We start from the raw sequence: 16,983 nt of genomic DNA on the forward strand, positions 1-16,983 counted from the left end.
TGCATCTTCTTGTGGAGTTGTGTAAATAAAACCTGCCTAACAGGGAAGTGAAGGAATGGTAAAGAATAAGCGTCTTCCCTTTCTCAAATGTACGTGCAGGCTTTTTGTTTGAAAAAGCAGTGTTCACATGTTGCAGTAATTAAGGCAAAATTGCATTTTGTGTGCAGGTAGTTCTCTAGTAACATGATAGTTATGTTCCCAAAAATCACTGTTAAGTGAAACTGCATTATTCAAAACATATCCCAGTATAAACTCGTGTAAATATTTGGGATACTTTTCTTGCCTCGTATACAAGATTTCTCATCTGGAGATGGCAGACTTTGGACAGATTTTTTTAAACAAAATACTTTGCCTGCCTCAATTAAGGCTGGATACGGATAAAGTGAGCTGAGCGAGCAAGAACTTGCCCAGGAATGCTAAGTTATGGTGCATATTTATTCCTCCGAGTTGCTGGTGATGGGGTAAGAACAGCATTGTTGTGAATTAGATGTATGTTATTGGAATCATGGGTTGTAGGATAAAACCTATTGGGATGAAACTGTTAATTGAGGACTTCTTTTATCTGAGAGAGGAATTTTCCATGGCTTAAGCCAGGAACAAAGTTACTGATCATTACTAGTCTTAGAGTAATAGTCATACAGCATGGACACAGACCCGTGTTGGGAACAATTTGAGGTAATAAATTCAGAGCTGCATCAGAAAACTATTGACTCTTTTTAAAAGTATGCTAGTGGCAATATATTGAATAAGCATGTTTAGAATTTCTCACTGGAGATAGTAAGCATGAAGTGTTAGAATTCAATCTGCTACAGTTTCTCAGACCCTTTTTCTCCTTAATTCTTCCTAGTTCCTTTGTGACATTCTAACTACCTATAATCATAATTCACGGTAAACAGGTGATAATAGTTTACACTATGGAATTGTCCCTACTCATGGACCAGGAGGCCTGGGTTCAAGTCTGAAATTGTCTGTAGTGTTCAAGGATGTGTATTATTATACTATCATGGAAGGACTGTTATTCCAAACTTGTTATTCCTTTATTTTTTTCTAATTTATTACTATGATTTTCTGTACTTTTTGGACGTTTGTAATGGTGGACTTATTTCTTTATTTTTCTATTTTTTTTCCTTCAGAATTTGTATTCAAGAATCTGTACTTGAGTACCTTTGTACCTAAGATGGCATCATAAGCGGCAACTTGTAAACTTTTCACTATACTCATGTAAAACTTGCAATAAATAAATTGACATAAATAGCATGACGGGGAGCAGCCGTGGCTGTCGTTGGTGGAAATTTTCATGGGTAGTGTAAAAATAAATGGCCTGATTTACTGAAATTTCCTTTGCCCTCAAAGAAAAAGATACTATCATTATGAGGAAGCGTAGATATCTACTGAAGATTGCACCTAATCTGTCTGCTGCTTTATTGTGTTTCTCTTATGGTTGTTTACAGTGCACTGTGCAGGTTAAATTGGAACTAGGCCACCGTGCCCAGCTTCGGAAAAAGCCCACCACTGAAGGATTCACCCATGACTGGATGGTCTTCGTCAGAGGACCAGAACAAAGCGATATTCAGCACTTCGTGGAAAAAGTGGTTTTTCGGTTGCATGAGAGCTTTCCAAAACCCAAACGAGGTGAGTGGTGCTTTTGAGAAACATTTGTGGTAACCCCTTGTGTCTAAAGTTCTGATACTGGAACATTCTGATCTTTGTCCATGTTGAAGATTCTTGTGTGCATGTTTGAGATTAGCTAGAGATGGAGGTGGATTGAAGGAAATAATGGTAGCATTCAGTAAAATCGGTTCTGACTTGCTAGAGTGATTGAAATAGGGATGGTTGGAACTATCGACTACATCTGACAAATTGCCATGTTATAATTAAATAAGTAATTTTCTTCTGCCCTCAGCTCTGAAAAGAATTGCTTATACCCACACATGTTACTGTTCAGCACCCTGTTTTAAGCAGATGAGAAATCCTTGTTTTCGAGGCCAGTAGGTTTGAAATCGTTGAAATTCCTCCTTTTGATCAATTTAAATAAAACAAATCTTTGATCATCTCTCACTCTTCTGTCTTTCCCCAACATCTCTGTGTCTTCTCCTTGGTCTCTTCAAGCTCAGTTCTATACTCACTGACCTACGTTGGTGCCAAGTTCAGCAAGACCTTGATTTTAAAAATAGCTGTCATGTGTTCAAATACCTCCTCATCAAACTCCTCCTGGCCTCTGACCTACTGCAACTCTGTAATTCTGCAAGAACAGTGTGTGCCTCCAATTCTGATCTTTTGTACATCCTGTGCTTCTTTTGCCACATAATTGGCAGCTATACTTTTAATGGTCGGGATTATGCCTCTTTTTTTTCCCTCTCTTTTTTTAAGATCCTTATTAAAATCTGCTTTCATAAAGCTTTCATTCCCAATCCCTCTGATTTTCTGACCAGTTTTTGTTTAATTGTGATCCTGAAATGCCATTTAAAGATGCTGTATCAATAGGAGTTGTTACTTTGTCTGTTTTATTCTCTCTACTTTTGGCATCCTTTCCAAACTTTTTCCAAAGAATTATTACCTGCATTTGTTTTATCTGTAATTTTCTTTTGTTCTTTCTGAAGCTTGGTCTCTGTTATCCTTCTTTCAGCCTTTCCCTGCCTTTCCTTGCCTCTATTCCTATCATTGCCATTATTTGATTTTTCTTTCTTTTCCTCATTGAGTACAGTTTTCCTCATTCACTTCTTATCAATCCTCTTCTACTGATATGTCTTTTCATTTACTTATTGTCTGTACCCAAGCACAGACTGTCCTGACTAGACTGTGTCTTCAATAGCTGCTGCTGTTTGTATTTCTCTCCTGTCCCATCAACAACATCTGATATTTTGGTTTTTCCCCAAGTTTCTAATTTTGTCACTTTCTGAACCATGTTGTCGTCTTCTGCACCCCGCACTGCTCCCTCCTCTCTGTTCGCTGCCCACTCCTACATGACCCTATGTACATCTATGCACTTATTGCTGTTGTAGCTAATTTATTTATTCATTCACAGGATGAGGGCATTACTGGCCAGGTAGCATTTACTACCCATCCCTAATTGCCCAGAGGGCAGTTAAGAATCAACCACATTGCAATGGGTCTGGAGTCACAAGCAGGCCAGATTGGGTAAGGACAGCAGTTTCCTTCCCTAAAGGACATTGGTAAACTAGATGGGTTTTTCCGACAATTGGCAATGGATTCATGGTCATCATTAGACTCTTTAATTCCAGATTTTTATTGAGTTCAAATTCCACATCTGCCATGGCGGGATTCGAACCCAGGTCCCTAGAACATAATCAGGTTCTCTGGATTAACAGTCCAGTGATAATACCACGAGGCCACCACCTCCCCTCCTCCACATCCTCTGGCAACTCATTCCATACATGCACCACCCTCTGTGTGAAAAGTTGCCCCTTAGGTCTCTCTTAAATCTTTCTCCTCTCACCTTAGACCTATGCCCTGTAGTTTTGGACTCCCCTACCTTGGGAGTAAGCCCTTGGCTATTCACCTTATCCGTTCCTCATGATTTTACAAATCTCAATAACGTCATCCCTTAGCCTGTGACACTTCAGAGAAAAAAGTCCCAGCCTATTCAACCATTCCTTGTAGCTCAAACCCTCCTTGCCGGCAACATTCTTGTTAATCTTTTCTGCACCATCTTAAGTTGAACAACATCTTTCCTACAGAAGAGTAACCAGTATTGTATGCAGTATTCTACAAATGGCCTCACCAATATCCTCTACAGCTGCAACATGACATCCTAACTCGAATACTCAGTGTTCTGACCAATGAAGGCAAGCATGCCAAACACTGTCTTCACCACCCTGTCTACCTGAGACTCCACTTTCAATGAACTATGTACCTGCAACTTGCAACTGTTCTAAAATGGAGAATGACTACGGAATTCTGACATCAGAGGGATTTAGGTGTTCTAGTGTGTGAGTCACAAATAGTTTCATATTTTGTGCAGCATGTAATCGAAGGCTTAGAGGGATGTTATCCATTATGTTCAATTCCTCTCAATAAATGGAAGGATGCTCTGCATCAGTTATATAGGACATTGACGAGGCCACATCTAGAATATGATCATCAGCTTTGGTTTCCTTATTTTTAAGGAAGGATGTAGTTGCCTTGGAGGTAGTTCTGAGGAGGTTTACCAGATTGATAACTGAATTGAACAGGTTGTCTTACGAGGACAGGTTGGACAGGCTGGGCTGGTTTTCCTTGGAGTTTAGAAGAGTGAGAGACAACTTGGTTGAAATCTATAAACTCGTGAGTGGTCTTGATAATGTGGCGTGGAGAGGATGTCTTCCCTTGTCAGTCAGTCCAGAACTAATGGGCATCTTATAATATTAGGGGTCACCTTTTTAGGTCTGGGAAGGAGATTTTTTTTTTCTCTCAAAGGTTGTGAGACTTTGGAACACTCTGCCTCGGAAGGTGGTGGACATTTGGACCTGGAATATTTTTAAGACAGATGTTAATTAATTTCTGTGCATAACAAGAATGTAAAGTTTCTTGGAGTAGACAGGAATGTGCAGTTCAGAACATAAACAGGTCAGCCATGATCTTATTGAATGATGATGCAGGCCCAAGGAATATTCGAGTGCTTCTATTTTGGATGTTCCGCTCTATTCATATCCCTTAATGTAATTTGTCTCAGGAAAACTGTTGATCTCTGTCTTGAACTTGTGAATTGGTTTGAGTTTCCACCACCTTCTGATTAGAGGACTCTCAACAGTTCACCATGCTGTGAGTGAAAATCATCCTGCTTATCTCTGGATAAAGGCCATTTAAGACTGAGATTATGTCCCCTGGGTCTGAACCCCCATCTAGGGGAAATATCCTGTCCTATATACGCCCTGTGATACTATGTGTGAAATTTGTAAGTTTCAATGAGATCACCTCTCCTACAAAACTCTAAAGGATATGACCGAGGTTTTTCAACCTTTCCTCGTAAAACAATCCTGCCAGCCCAGGGGTAAATCTGGTGAATCTCTGTTGCACGCTTTTTGATTTGATTTATTGTTGTCACAAGTACCTAGGTACAATGAAACGTGAGGTTCTACATGCAGTATGGGCAGATCATTACCATCTATGGCGGGTATATCCTGTCTTGGATAAGGAGATCAAAATGGTATGCAGTACTCCAGTTCAGGACTCAGCAAGGCTGCATACAACTGCACCAAGATGTCTTCACTTCTGCATTTAAATCCCCTTGAAATGAGTGCAACGTATCATTATGCTTTTCTAATTGCTTGCAGCATCCATGTGCAAGCTTCTCGTGATTCATCGACAAGGACATCCACACTTTACAACCTGTCACCATTTTAAGGAACATTCTATCTTTGTCTTTTTTTTACCAAAATGAACAACTTTGCACTTACATTGCATTTCATTGCCATGTTCTAACTCATTCATTTAGCCTACTCAAGTCCTTGCAATTCACGTTCATGTCCAGTTTGATGACATCAGCAAATTTGGAAATATTACAATTGGTCCCCACAACAACATAATTTAGTTAATCATGGCACTGACCCATCCCACCAGGACAGCTACTGTCTTGAGAATAATATTCCTTCTCTGCTTTCTGTCTATTAACCAATTCTCAGTCCCATCCTACTAAAGTCCACAAACTTCAGTTTTATTTACTAACCTGTGTGGTACTTTATCAAAACCGTTTTGAAAATCCAGTGCACTGCATCCATTCATTCTCCTTGATCTTTGCTACAAGTATTAAACATCTCCAAGTTTGTTGAGCATTATTTCCCTTTCATTAAGTCCATGTTGACTTTGCCCAATTTTGCCACTCTCTTCTGAACGTTAAAATATTTGATCCCTTATAGTAGATTCCAGCATTTTTCGTACTATGGACGTCAGGCTAACCTGCCTTGGGAAAATAATGTTGCTTCTATTTCTAACCACCAATTTAGTTTCTTAACAGATATTGATCCAGCTTCCTTGAAAGATGTCACACTCTGGGAGTTGGTTCTGTTGTGACCACTAGGGGTACATTTTCTTTGTAACTTTGTTCAAGGATTGTGAATTTAGTTGTCCTTCTGTCTTACACTTGTTTATACAAGATGAGTAATTAGATACTTCGACATAATCTCTTTCTGATCCATTATGCCCTGCTCCGTTCCCTCCTCTATGTTCCTGCCATCCCACAACTCACCAGCTGCCATGTAATCTTGCAGTTTATACTGTATGCCCCATTATCTCCTACCAACCATTGTAGTGACTGTTGGCTGCAAAGTGAGTGATCCAGTAGTTAACTGCTTTGAAGATTCCCTGGCTCCTCTTAATCATTCCCTTGACTTATTTACTCTAACTTTCCCTCTATTTAAATTGATCTGTTCTTGGCAGCTTCACTGTTATCCGTCACCAGTGACATTCCTTTGGTACATATTTATGTCAAATCCTTGACTGTCTTGAATGACTACGTAATCTGTTCAGGCCGCTTGCTACAGACACAGATTCTGATAATTAACTGATCAGATGAAAGCCCTGCACTCCTGCCACATCCAATTGCGAATATAGAAGGATATGGAATTCAGTTGGAGGTGAAGACTTTATGAACAAGACTTACTTGTGTTTTCTAATTATCAGTCCCATCTATTTTCATCCTCAGTGATGGGGGAGTCCAGTGCATCATGTAAACATCATGTAAGGGTGCCAATTGGATAATCCGCTTCAACCTCCCCCTGAGGTCCCCAGCATCATTGGCTATATTCTTTAGCCAACTCTGTTCACTTCACATGTTACGTAAAAGCAGATGAGTACTCCGCATACAGCTAACACTGTATATAGCTGTATATAAGCTGTAGTGCAGAATCAGGCAGGCTTAGTATAGTTGAAAACAGTGGGAGTTGAATGAGGTGGGGTGAACTCTTCACTGGTTGGAGCCATACCTAACACCGCAGAAAGATGATTATGTTTGTTGGAGGTGAATGGTTTCGTTGCAGAACATTGCAGGAGTTCCTCAGAGTCTTATACTAGGACAAACCATCTGTAGGTACTTCAGCAATGGCCTTCGCTCCATCATAAGGTTAGTAACAAGATTTTTGCTGATGTTTGCAGTGTTTAATCCTATTCACAAACTCTGAAACTGATCAGTCCATGCCTACATGCAGTAAGGCCGAAAATGTTCAGGCTTAAGTTAATGAATGACATGTGACATTCGTGTCACACAACTGCCAAATGAGGATCATCTCCAACAAGAGAGAGTCTAACTTCCTTCCTTGATGGCTAGAACTGCAGGTTAAAGGCTACGAATTTTGCAGTGAGTAAAATGCCTCCTAATTTCGCAAACCTTTGTTTTCTTCTCCAAGATAGAAGCGAGAAATGTGCTGGAATGCTTTCCACTTAGGATGAGTACACTCCACGAGCTCAGCTCCACCCAGGTCAAAGTTGCCTGCTTGATTGGCACCCCAGTCGCCACCTTTAGAGTTCACTTCTATCACTATATGATTCCAGACTGTACCATCTGCAAGATGCACAACAGCATTTTACCAGGCTTCTTCAACATGTTTGAAACCTATACCATCTAAAACCTAAAAGAACAACAGCAGTAGACACATGAAGACCACTACTTGCAAACTCCCCTCCTGGTGATGCAATATCCTTACATGAAAATGTACCACTGTGTTCCTGGGCTAAGTCCTGAAACTCCCTCCCTGATAGCATTGTGGATGTACCTACATGACAGTGACTGAGTAAATGTCATGAATTTAAAAAAAAATCCATGCACGTAAGACCAGTTAGCCCAATGCTTCAGCTAATTTCCTACATCTTTTCGGTAATTTACATAGTAACTTAGACTCTATCACTTCCTCACCGCTATCTGTTTTGACTAGTACCTTGCAAGAAATCACGTACTGGATTTGATGTAATCATCCACCTGGGAAGGCCTTCTAGAATTTGTTGCTGTTCTCTGGTTTGATCAAGCATCTAGTTGATCTGAGCATACCTGATTTGTTGTTTTCTTTTGGTAGGACCGATTTTAAACTTCCCTCTTTCTGTACATTATTTCTGAAACTGCATCTTGCTTCAGGCATATTTGATTCAAAGACTTTGTTGTATTTTCTAATTATCAGTCCCATCTATTTTCAGCCATCTTTACTCTTTGTTTATAGCCTTGAAGGGAATAATTTCAGCTTGATTGAAAGAAACAAGAACTGCCTTGTTCCTTTCCCACAGATGCTGTACCTCACCCGTTGCTGAAATTCCAGTGAAGTTGTGGATTATCTCTTCTCCAGCCTATTTTCATAATTAATTTAGTAACATTCCTAGAGAGAGTTCTTACTAAACATTCACATTTTCATTCCTTCATTTTATTCTGCTGCCTTAATGCCAAGAATGCTTGTTGGGATCTTCTGTCTTTGGACTTCAAGACAATCTGTGGACCTGATAATATCTTTCCTATAATTATTTATGTTTGTACTTGGAAATTTTTGCCCTGTGCCCTATTTTCAGTCTAATTTCTTGACTATCATCTTCTCTTTAGATTTCTAATTGCATTAAAATTATTTCTAAAAATAAGAATTCATCTTTTTCTTTATACAGATTGAGCCCAATTTAGTTTGCATGTTTCCCCAGAGTCATTGCCTAGCCTATGCAAATATTGTTATGTTTTTCCACATGGTGTTAACACTCAAAATATTTAAGGTAACTGTGGTTCCTTTTGCTCCAGTTAATAAGTTGTTTCATGTTCCTTGAATTGTTTTTGTTGTTGAAGCGTTGTGATTCGATCTATTTACTCCTGAAACAGGCCCAATGGCTCTGTTTCCATTAGGCAGATATGTTCTGATTTTTAGAATTATCCCAGGAATTGAGAAATTTGCACTTAACAACAATTTCCCCACAAACACCAAGAAATGGTTATCTTTCATATGATGCACAAAAGAATAAAATGTGAATATGTTTGCCTATTTTATAGTGCTCTTAAAGTTATGATGTAGAATGAACAAGCCAATCAAATGTTTTTTTTTAAGAATCCATTACAAAAATAATATTTAAAGCAAGCAAAGAATATTAAAGAAGCTGAATTTTCACATTGTCCAGTGCGCATACTTACTCGGCTGTTTTTCCTTTATGCATCCATTGACATAGATATGGGCCATATGTTGCTTCCATTCAAAAATAATTGTCTCATTTAGGATAGCATTACTTCTCTACTATTTGACAAAGCTCCTGAAACAATTGTGGACCGGACCAAACCCCATCAAAATATATTAAGGAGGTAGCTTAGACCCTAACATTTTCTTATTGTAAAGGTAAATGTAAGGTGTTGTTTTCCAGATGCAATTTGATTTGTCAAACTACTCAACATTAAGCAAAACACAATTTATACATACGCTGTAGTTAAAATACAATAAAAGAAAGAAAATAATAAGCTTAGCTGTAACTGTATTGGAAAAGTAGATTCAGCAACTATTACTGCCTCTTTCCTCCTTTCTCACAGTTGTGAAGATGTGTCAGCAATTATGTTCTCTCGTCCTGCTACTTGAATAATATTTAAATTGAATGGCTGAAATAAAAAGATGTATGTAAACAGTCTGGAATTTTTGTCCTTAAATTTTCCCAAAAAATTTTAAGGGGTTAATATCAGTATGTACATTTGTCTCAGACACATTACTGGCAATACAAGTGTTCAAATGTTATAATGCCAACACCAAACTCAAGACTTCCTTCTCAATTGTGGAATATTACTGTCTGTGATTATTCAATTTTCTGGAATAATACCAATAGGTCTTGCTATCTTGTTGTCTTGCAAGAGTACAGCACCAACGCCTACATCATTCATATCGATACCCACCTTGAATGGCTTTCCCTAATTAGATGTGGCTAATACTAGGGCAATGGTTAACACAGTTTTCAAGCTGTCAAATGTCTTCTGACCGTCCTTAGTCCACTGAAGTGTTCTGCATTTCTTCAATAAGTCAGTCAGTGGAGAAACCACATAGCTAAAATTCAGAACAAACTTCCGATTTAAAAACCATTCAATCCCAGGAATCGTACTACTTCCCTGTTCATTGCTGGTCAGGGAAACTCCCCAATAACTTTTGTTTTCACATCCCAGAGGGCCATCTGTCCAAGTTCAGTGACATGACCCAGGAATGTGACTTGGGCTTTTGCGAACTCCGTCTTAGCCAGGGTTGTCATCAAGCCTGCCTCCCAAAGTTGATTGAACAATTCCGATAGATGCTCCAAATATTCCTTCCATGTGTGACTAAAAATCACCAGGTGGTTGATGTACATCACACAATTGGGTAATCCAGGAATAACTTTATTGGTTAGTCTTTGAAATGCGACTGGCGCATTTCTCATGCCAAATGGCATGACTTTAATCTGGTACAGTCCATTTGGTGTCACGAAAGCCAAAATTTTCTTCACTGTTTTGGATAAAAGTATTCTCTTTGTAAATCCAAATTGGAAATATAAGTTGCTTGTCTCACCTTCTCAAGATAGTCTTTCAAATTTGGAATAGGATATGAATCAGATTTTGTAACTGCATTGACTTTGCGATAGTTCTCTCAACCGTTGGCACCATTACTATGGGTGAGCTTTATTCGCTGTAACTCCCTTTTGATTATGTTGTCCTTGAGCATGTGTTCAATCTCCTTTGACCCTTTGCCAATTTAAGAGGGTTAAGTCTATAAGGATATTTCTTAAGTGGAGAAGCATTTCCTACATCTACATCATGCGTAATTAGATTAGTATTTCCCACGTTTATTCTCGCATATCTCCCCATGTGATTGGAATAACTCTTTCATGTCATTTCGATTTTCCTCTGGAAGGTAACTCAATAATTTAGCCCATTTTTTTTTTGAGAACTTGTTCATTGTCCAATTTAATTTGAGGATTGTCCGATTCAGAATCCCCTGAACTTGGTTCTTCACTCGGTTTTGTAACCAGTAACACATCGTCCTTTTGCTTTCCTTCCCTATCAAAATTACATTGAGCATATTCACATGACACACTCTGTGAGATTTCTTTCTATCTGGCATTCTTATTAAATAGTTCACCTCACTCAGTCTCCTTTCGATTTGATAAGGCCCATTAAACCTTGCCTTTTAAAGGTTCACCTACCACTAGAAGTAACAGTAACAATTTTTTCCACTAGTAAAAAATTACGAATTTTTGATTTCTTGTCTGTTTCCTGACATGCCGAATTTCCTTCGCCTCCTGAGGAAATAGTAATGTTGTGCTTTGTTGACTGTTGCATCAACGTAGGTGCACCAGGGTAGAATGGTGATCGTCACTCAGTTCCATTGATGTAGATAGCAGCGCGCTCTCCATCTTGCCTACTGAAGTCAATGACCAACTCTTTCATTCTGCTGATATTAGGGGAGGGATTGTTATCTTTTCACGATGCCATCAAGCACTTTATCTCTTTCCTGTATTCTGTCTTGTCATTGTTTGAGATCTAGCCTACAACAGTGGTGTCATCAGCGAACTTGTAGATGGAGTTAGGATGAAATTTGTCCATATAGCCATGAATGTACAGGGAGTATAGGAAGGGGCTGAGTACGCAGCCTCGAGGGGTGCCAGGCTTGAGAATTGTTGTGGAAGGGATGCTGTTGCATGTTCTCACTGATTTGCGGTCTGTGAGTCAGGAAGTCGAAGATCCAGTTGCAGAAGGTGGAGCAGAGACCTAGGTCTCAGAATTTGGAGAATAGTTTGATTGGAATTGTAGTGTTGAAGGTGAAGCTGTAGTCTATGAGTAGAAGCCTGACATAGGTATCCTTGTTATCCAGATGTTCCAGGGATGAATGTAGGGCCAGGGAGTTGGCATCTGCCATGGACCTGTTGCGATGCATTGCAAGAGATCAAGGCAGGGTGGGAGGCTAGAGTTGATATGAGCCATGACTAACCTCTTGAAACACTTCCTAATTATGGAGGTCAGAGCAACTGGCCGGTAGTCATTGAGGCACGCCGCATGAGGTTTCTTTGGTACCGGGATGATGGTGCTCTTCTTGAAGCAGATGGGATCATAGCAAGGAGAAGTTAAAGATGTCAGCATATGCTCCTCCATTTGACCGGGGATTCCGTTTGAGCCAGTCACTTTCCATGGGTTCATTCTTCAAAAGCTTGATCTGATGTCTGCACAGGTGACGAGGTAAACGGGTGCATTGAGGCTGTCGGGATAGGTGACATATTTTAACTGACCAACTGTTTGAACTAAGCATAAGATGCACTGAATGCATCAGAGAGGGATGTATTTTGTCTATTATTCTGTTCTGCTTCACTTTGTAGCCTGTTATGCCATGTAGGCTTTGCCACAAATGGTGGTGTCCGTGTGGTTGGTTTGGGTCTCTAGCTTAGTCCGGAATCACCTCTTGGTATCTCTAATGGCCTTACAGAGTTAATTTCTGGATTTCCTGTAAACGTCAAGGTTGTCTGACATGAACACCACACACGTGGACTTCGGTAGGCAATGGATCTCCCAGTTCATCTATAATTTCTGGTTGTGTAATGTTAGGATTGACTTCATTGGCACGGAGTCTTCTACAGACTTGCTCATGAAGTCTGTAGCAGTAGTGGCATGCTTATTTAGGTTGGCCACTGAGTTCTTGAATATGGTCCAGTCCACTGATTCTAAGCAATCCCATAGAAGTTCTTCCACTGCCTCAGACCAGCACTATACTTCTATCTGTACTGGGTCCTTGCGTTTCAATTTCTGCTTGTAAGCTGGAAGGAGGAACACAGTGTTTTAATCTGATTTTCCAAAGTGCGGACGGGGTATGGACCAGAAGACGACTTTGATGGTTCTGTCGCAGTGATCAAGGATGTTTGGTCCTCTGGTGCGACAGGAGATGTGTTGATGGTATTTTGGTAGAGTGCTCTTGAGGTTGGCCTGGTTGAAGTCATTGGCTGTGATGAGTAAGGCCTGGAGGTATTCTGTCTCAAGTCCAATTATGGCAATGCATATTTCATGAAGAGCACTTCCCCATGGGGCACTATCTAGACTGCTATCAAGATAGCAGAGGTGAACCCGTGTGGCAAGTAGTAGGAACAGCACTTTGCTGCTAGATATTCTAGGTCAAGGGAGCAGTAATTCGTAAGGGTCGCCACATCTGAGCATCTGGATGTGTTGATTAGGAGTCAGACCCCACTGTCCCTTGCCATGCCCGAGAATGCCATGCAGTCCATGCGATGTATGGAGAAACCTTCAGATTGTAAGGCATAGTCCAGTGTGGCAGGACTGAGCCATGTCTCTGTAAAACGGAGCGCAGAGCAGTTATCAAATCAAACCAAATCAAATAAAAATTGTTTTTGTTTTTTGGCTTGAGTTTTCTTTACTCAATGACCTCCTACTAGTAATTTATGTACTACCTTTAACACTTTCTTTCTATAACGCGCCGGTAATACAATTTGATGAACTTCTGCTCATTTTTCATCTGCCTGAATATGTGATGGTCTCCAGTTCTTCATCAGGATGTCATTTGTAAGATAGTAACATTGTGGGATACACTCAGATTCTTATTCTATGTATGTTTTTTGATACAACTGCCTTAGCTTTTCATCTTTCTGCTGTAATTCAGTTAAGTTCTCTGAGCAAAAAATATCCACTTTGTTCTCCACCTATTCTTGATTTTTCTCAATCATTCGGTCAGATGTCGTCTCCGATAATTGAAGCTCAACTTCCTTGTATTTATTCTTTGATATTTTCTCCAGTTTCCACCTGGAGCTTTGTGACCTGGTTATCACACAGTCAAGCTAAGTCCCAGGATATGCCCCTGTAACACCTCAGTATCCTGATGTTTCCAATGGCTATTCAACTACAGTAGGCATCACTCTCACCTGTGACCCAGTTATATCATTACCAAGAATAAACTGTATTCCCAGAACAGAGAATTTCTCTTTAACTCCCACCAGCCCTTCAGCATTTTTCAACAGACATTCCAACCTCACTTTATTATAATGGAACACTGCTCTTCTCACCATGAATTTCACATATTACCGCCTTTTCTGGCAATACTGTTTCTGAATTACATTGTTCCTTATCTCTCACCATCAAAGATCGATTTGCTTCTGTATCTCAAAACTTTAATCTCTCGACCTGCTCCTGCATGTATGAGTAAATCTTAGCCTTGCAAGTAAATTATTGAAAGAGATCTGGCACTTTCTTCTCAACCAACCCCTGACCAGATTGTACGTTCTGTTGCAGCTTTTCAGCTTCCCCTGTGCTTTCCTTTACCACTTCAACAAAACTCACTGGCTTATTCTGTTTTCCTGTCTTCCCAGTGCTTTTTCTAAACCAACCCTGTGACTTCGTAGCCTACTTCAGTGCAGTGAAAACACCTCAGCTTTTTTGTTTCCATTCTACTCTGTGGTAAACTATGTTTGCTATCTTCAATGAGATTTCCTTTTCCCTTACAACCTGAGGATTTCACTTTCTCCCCAATTTCTATCGCTCTCCGATTGAAATTGATGTCAGAAGCCAAACTTTGATTTATGAACCAACTGATAATCATCTGCCATTTCCATGGCTAATTTTGCTGTTTTATCATTCTGTTCTTTCACATGAGTTCTCACTACTTCAGGAAGTGAATTTTGAACTCCTCCAGAGCATCAATTGTTTGATCTATTTTTGATACCCTTATCTTTGTTTGATCCTTTCAAACTCCATGTACATTTGACCAGGTTCTCTCCTTAGATTCCTGAAATGTTGTCTGCAGGGCTTCTAGTTTTAGCTCATATGCATTTAAGATGGCAATTTTCACCTCATTACACTCCCCAGATACTTCCTTCTGATAGTGATACAAATACCTCACCAGCTCTATCTACCAACTTTGTTTGGATCAACGTTACCCACGTAGTTACCGGCCATTTCATTTGTTTAGTCACTTTCTCAAATGAAATCAAAAAGGCTATTACGTCTATCTCATTGATGGGATTGCTGTCCATCATTGTCCTCATCATTTCTCCTATTCTTTATCACTCCCTCCACCATTTTACATTGACTTTGAGTTCTCAGTTCCAACCTTTCTCCCTTTCTTCTGCTAGGGCCTTCCTCTCCTTTTATTTTTCCTCTGCTTTTAATTATAATTCAAACTGTTTCATTTCCTTTTCATGTTCAAGCTGGTTCGTTTTTAATTGAATTTTTGCCATTTCCAAAGATTCCAATGGCATTCCTGGCAATTGTAAATGCTGCGTGATTGCCACAACCATCTCCTCTTTCCTTGCAGACACAGGCATCCCCAACTCCAGCTTGTTTGCCAATTCCGAAAGCTTTGCCTTGCTCACTTTCCATAAAACCCCCGAAGTGATTTCTTCCACCTCCAAGAAATTTAGTGCCTGAAAGAGCCATTATTCCACAAGGCATGCCCTGTCTAAACCAGCCACATTCAACATCAGAAATAAAGACCCTACCATTTACCTCTCGCTGCCTTCAAGTCCAATAGTCCTAAACCCAATCTGGATTAGAGATTTTGATCCTGACAAGACCCCCAATTTGCTATGTATCAGACAAAGTCCCCTCAAAATATATGAAAAGGGTAGCCTAGACCTTTTTCTTAAAGGTAAATGTGAAGTGTATTCCAGATGCAATTCAATTCTTCAAACTACTCTGTGCTAAGCAAAACACTATTTATTTATTCATTATACTATAGTTAAAATACAACAAAAGAAATAATAAAGAAAAGAATTGGCTTAGCTGTAACTCTATTGGAAAAGTTGACGGAATAACAGATTGAGCAACTGTACTAATTAACTGTTCCACCCTTGGTAAAAGGAAAATTCAGAAAACCGATTGTCTGGCATGCAACTCCAGCAGCAGGAAGAAAACCCCCGGTTTTAGCTGTAACTAAGAAAGGGGGGAAGAAAAAGCTTCTACTTCTTCAAGACCTCAGTAGCAATTGCTGAAAGCTAAAACTAAAAATCCTGGGCTCTGTGGGAGCTTGACCACACCCATTCAGGCTGCTTCTATTGTTCCAACTTGGTGGAATGCTCGCCACCTCTGCCTTAAAAACATTTATAAAAAAAAAAAAACCGGACAAAATAATCTTCTAAAGACAAGTATTGTCGCAAAACATCGTGCAGAGCGAATATAATTCCAGGTGATGGCTAAAATGCCTCATTCATTTGGATTTTCAAAATGCTTCTGGAAAGAGTGTCTGAATCACATGTTGCCTTGTTGAAGGCAATATTTGCCGGCAGCACAAAGACCCAAGAATTGGAATGACCAATCTCAGCTTATTCTTATTTTTCTGTTTGGTGTTGCAGATTGATTTTGAAGCTACACAGAAAATTTCAAAGACATTGCTTAGCATTGACTCTCTTTTGGTGCAGAGTGCACGTTGTTGGTTGGTTTGCCAGACATGCCTAATCCATCCAAAAGAAATCTTTATGGAAGTTGAAACACTCTCCAAATAGGGGATTCCGGGGCACACAAGATAAAGTAACAGAGGCTTCCTCACCACCTCTTGGAGTGGATTGAGTTTTAATTTGCATGTCCAATGAAAATTCTGAAAGACAGACCAATTATTTGATTTTTCCAAAGAGGAGGAGGAGGACAGGATCATCAAATGTGCTAGAGATGATACCTCTAACTGTCTTAAAGCTGCACTTGTAGGACAAACTGCACCAAAATGGTCGCTACTGATACTATATGCTTTGATTTTGCTCCCTCAAGAATCAGGAATTCCGTTTTGTAAGAGTTTTTCAGGAAATTGTAACAAACTGTGGTTGGAACCTCCATCTTAATGCAAGGTAATACTGCAATTCTTATAGTCACTAAATTGAATTTGAGCTCAAATGAATTCCTCCACTGAAGATGGTCAAATCCTAAAGGCATACCGGGCTAAAAGTAGGCAAAAGACAACTACTTTTTAAAACAAACATAAGATTCAAGTAGAATGCTGAAGACTTCTAGAAAATGGAGAAATTTACACAATTGTTTTGAAGGATGGAGAAGGTCTAGAAAAGTCACGATTTTTCTCAATAAAAACCAAAAGAACTGCGGATGCT

The 16,983-nt window shown here is 39.6% G+C and overlaps 1 protein-coding gene across 1 annotated transcript in view; it reads left to right on the forward strand.

Moving 5' to 3' along the window:
- Positions 1 to 16,983, forward strand: part of mllt1a (MLLT1 super elongation complex subunit a) — an 80,864-nt gene that overhangs the window by 22,424 nt on the left and 41,457 nt on the right. The window contains exon 2 of the mRNA XM_048613990.1: positions 1,452 to 1,632. Within this exon, the coding sequence (XP_048469947.1) occupies positions 1,452 to 1,632 (181 nt within the window). The remainder of the gene's footprint in view (positions 1 to 1,451; positions 1,633 to 16,983) is intronic.

Source organism: Rhincodon typus, chromosome 29 (assembly GCF_021869965.1).
Source record: "Rhincodon typus isolate 14 chromosome 29, sRhiTyp1.1, whole genome shotgun sequence".
Taxonomy (NCBI): domain Eukaryota; kingdom Metazoa; phylum Chordata; class Chondrichthyes; order Orectolobiformes; family Rhincodontidae; genus Rhincodon; species Rhincodon typus.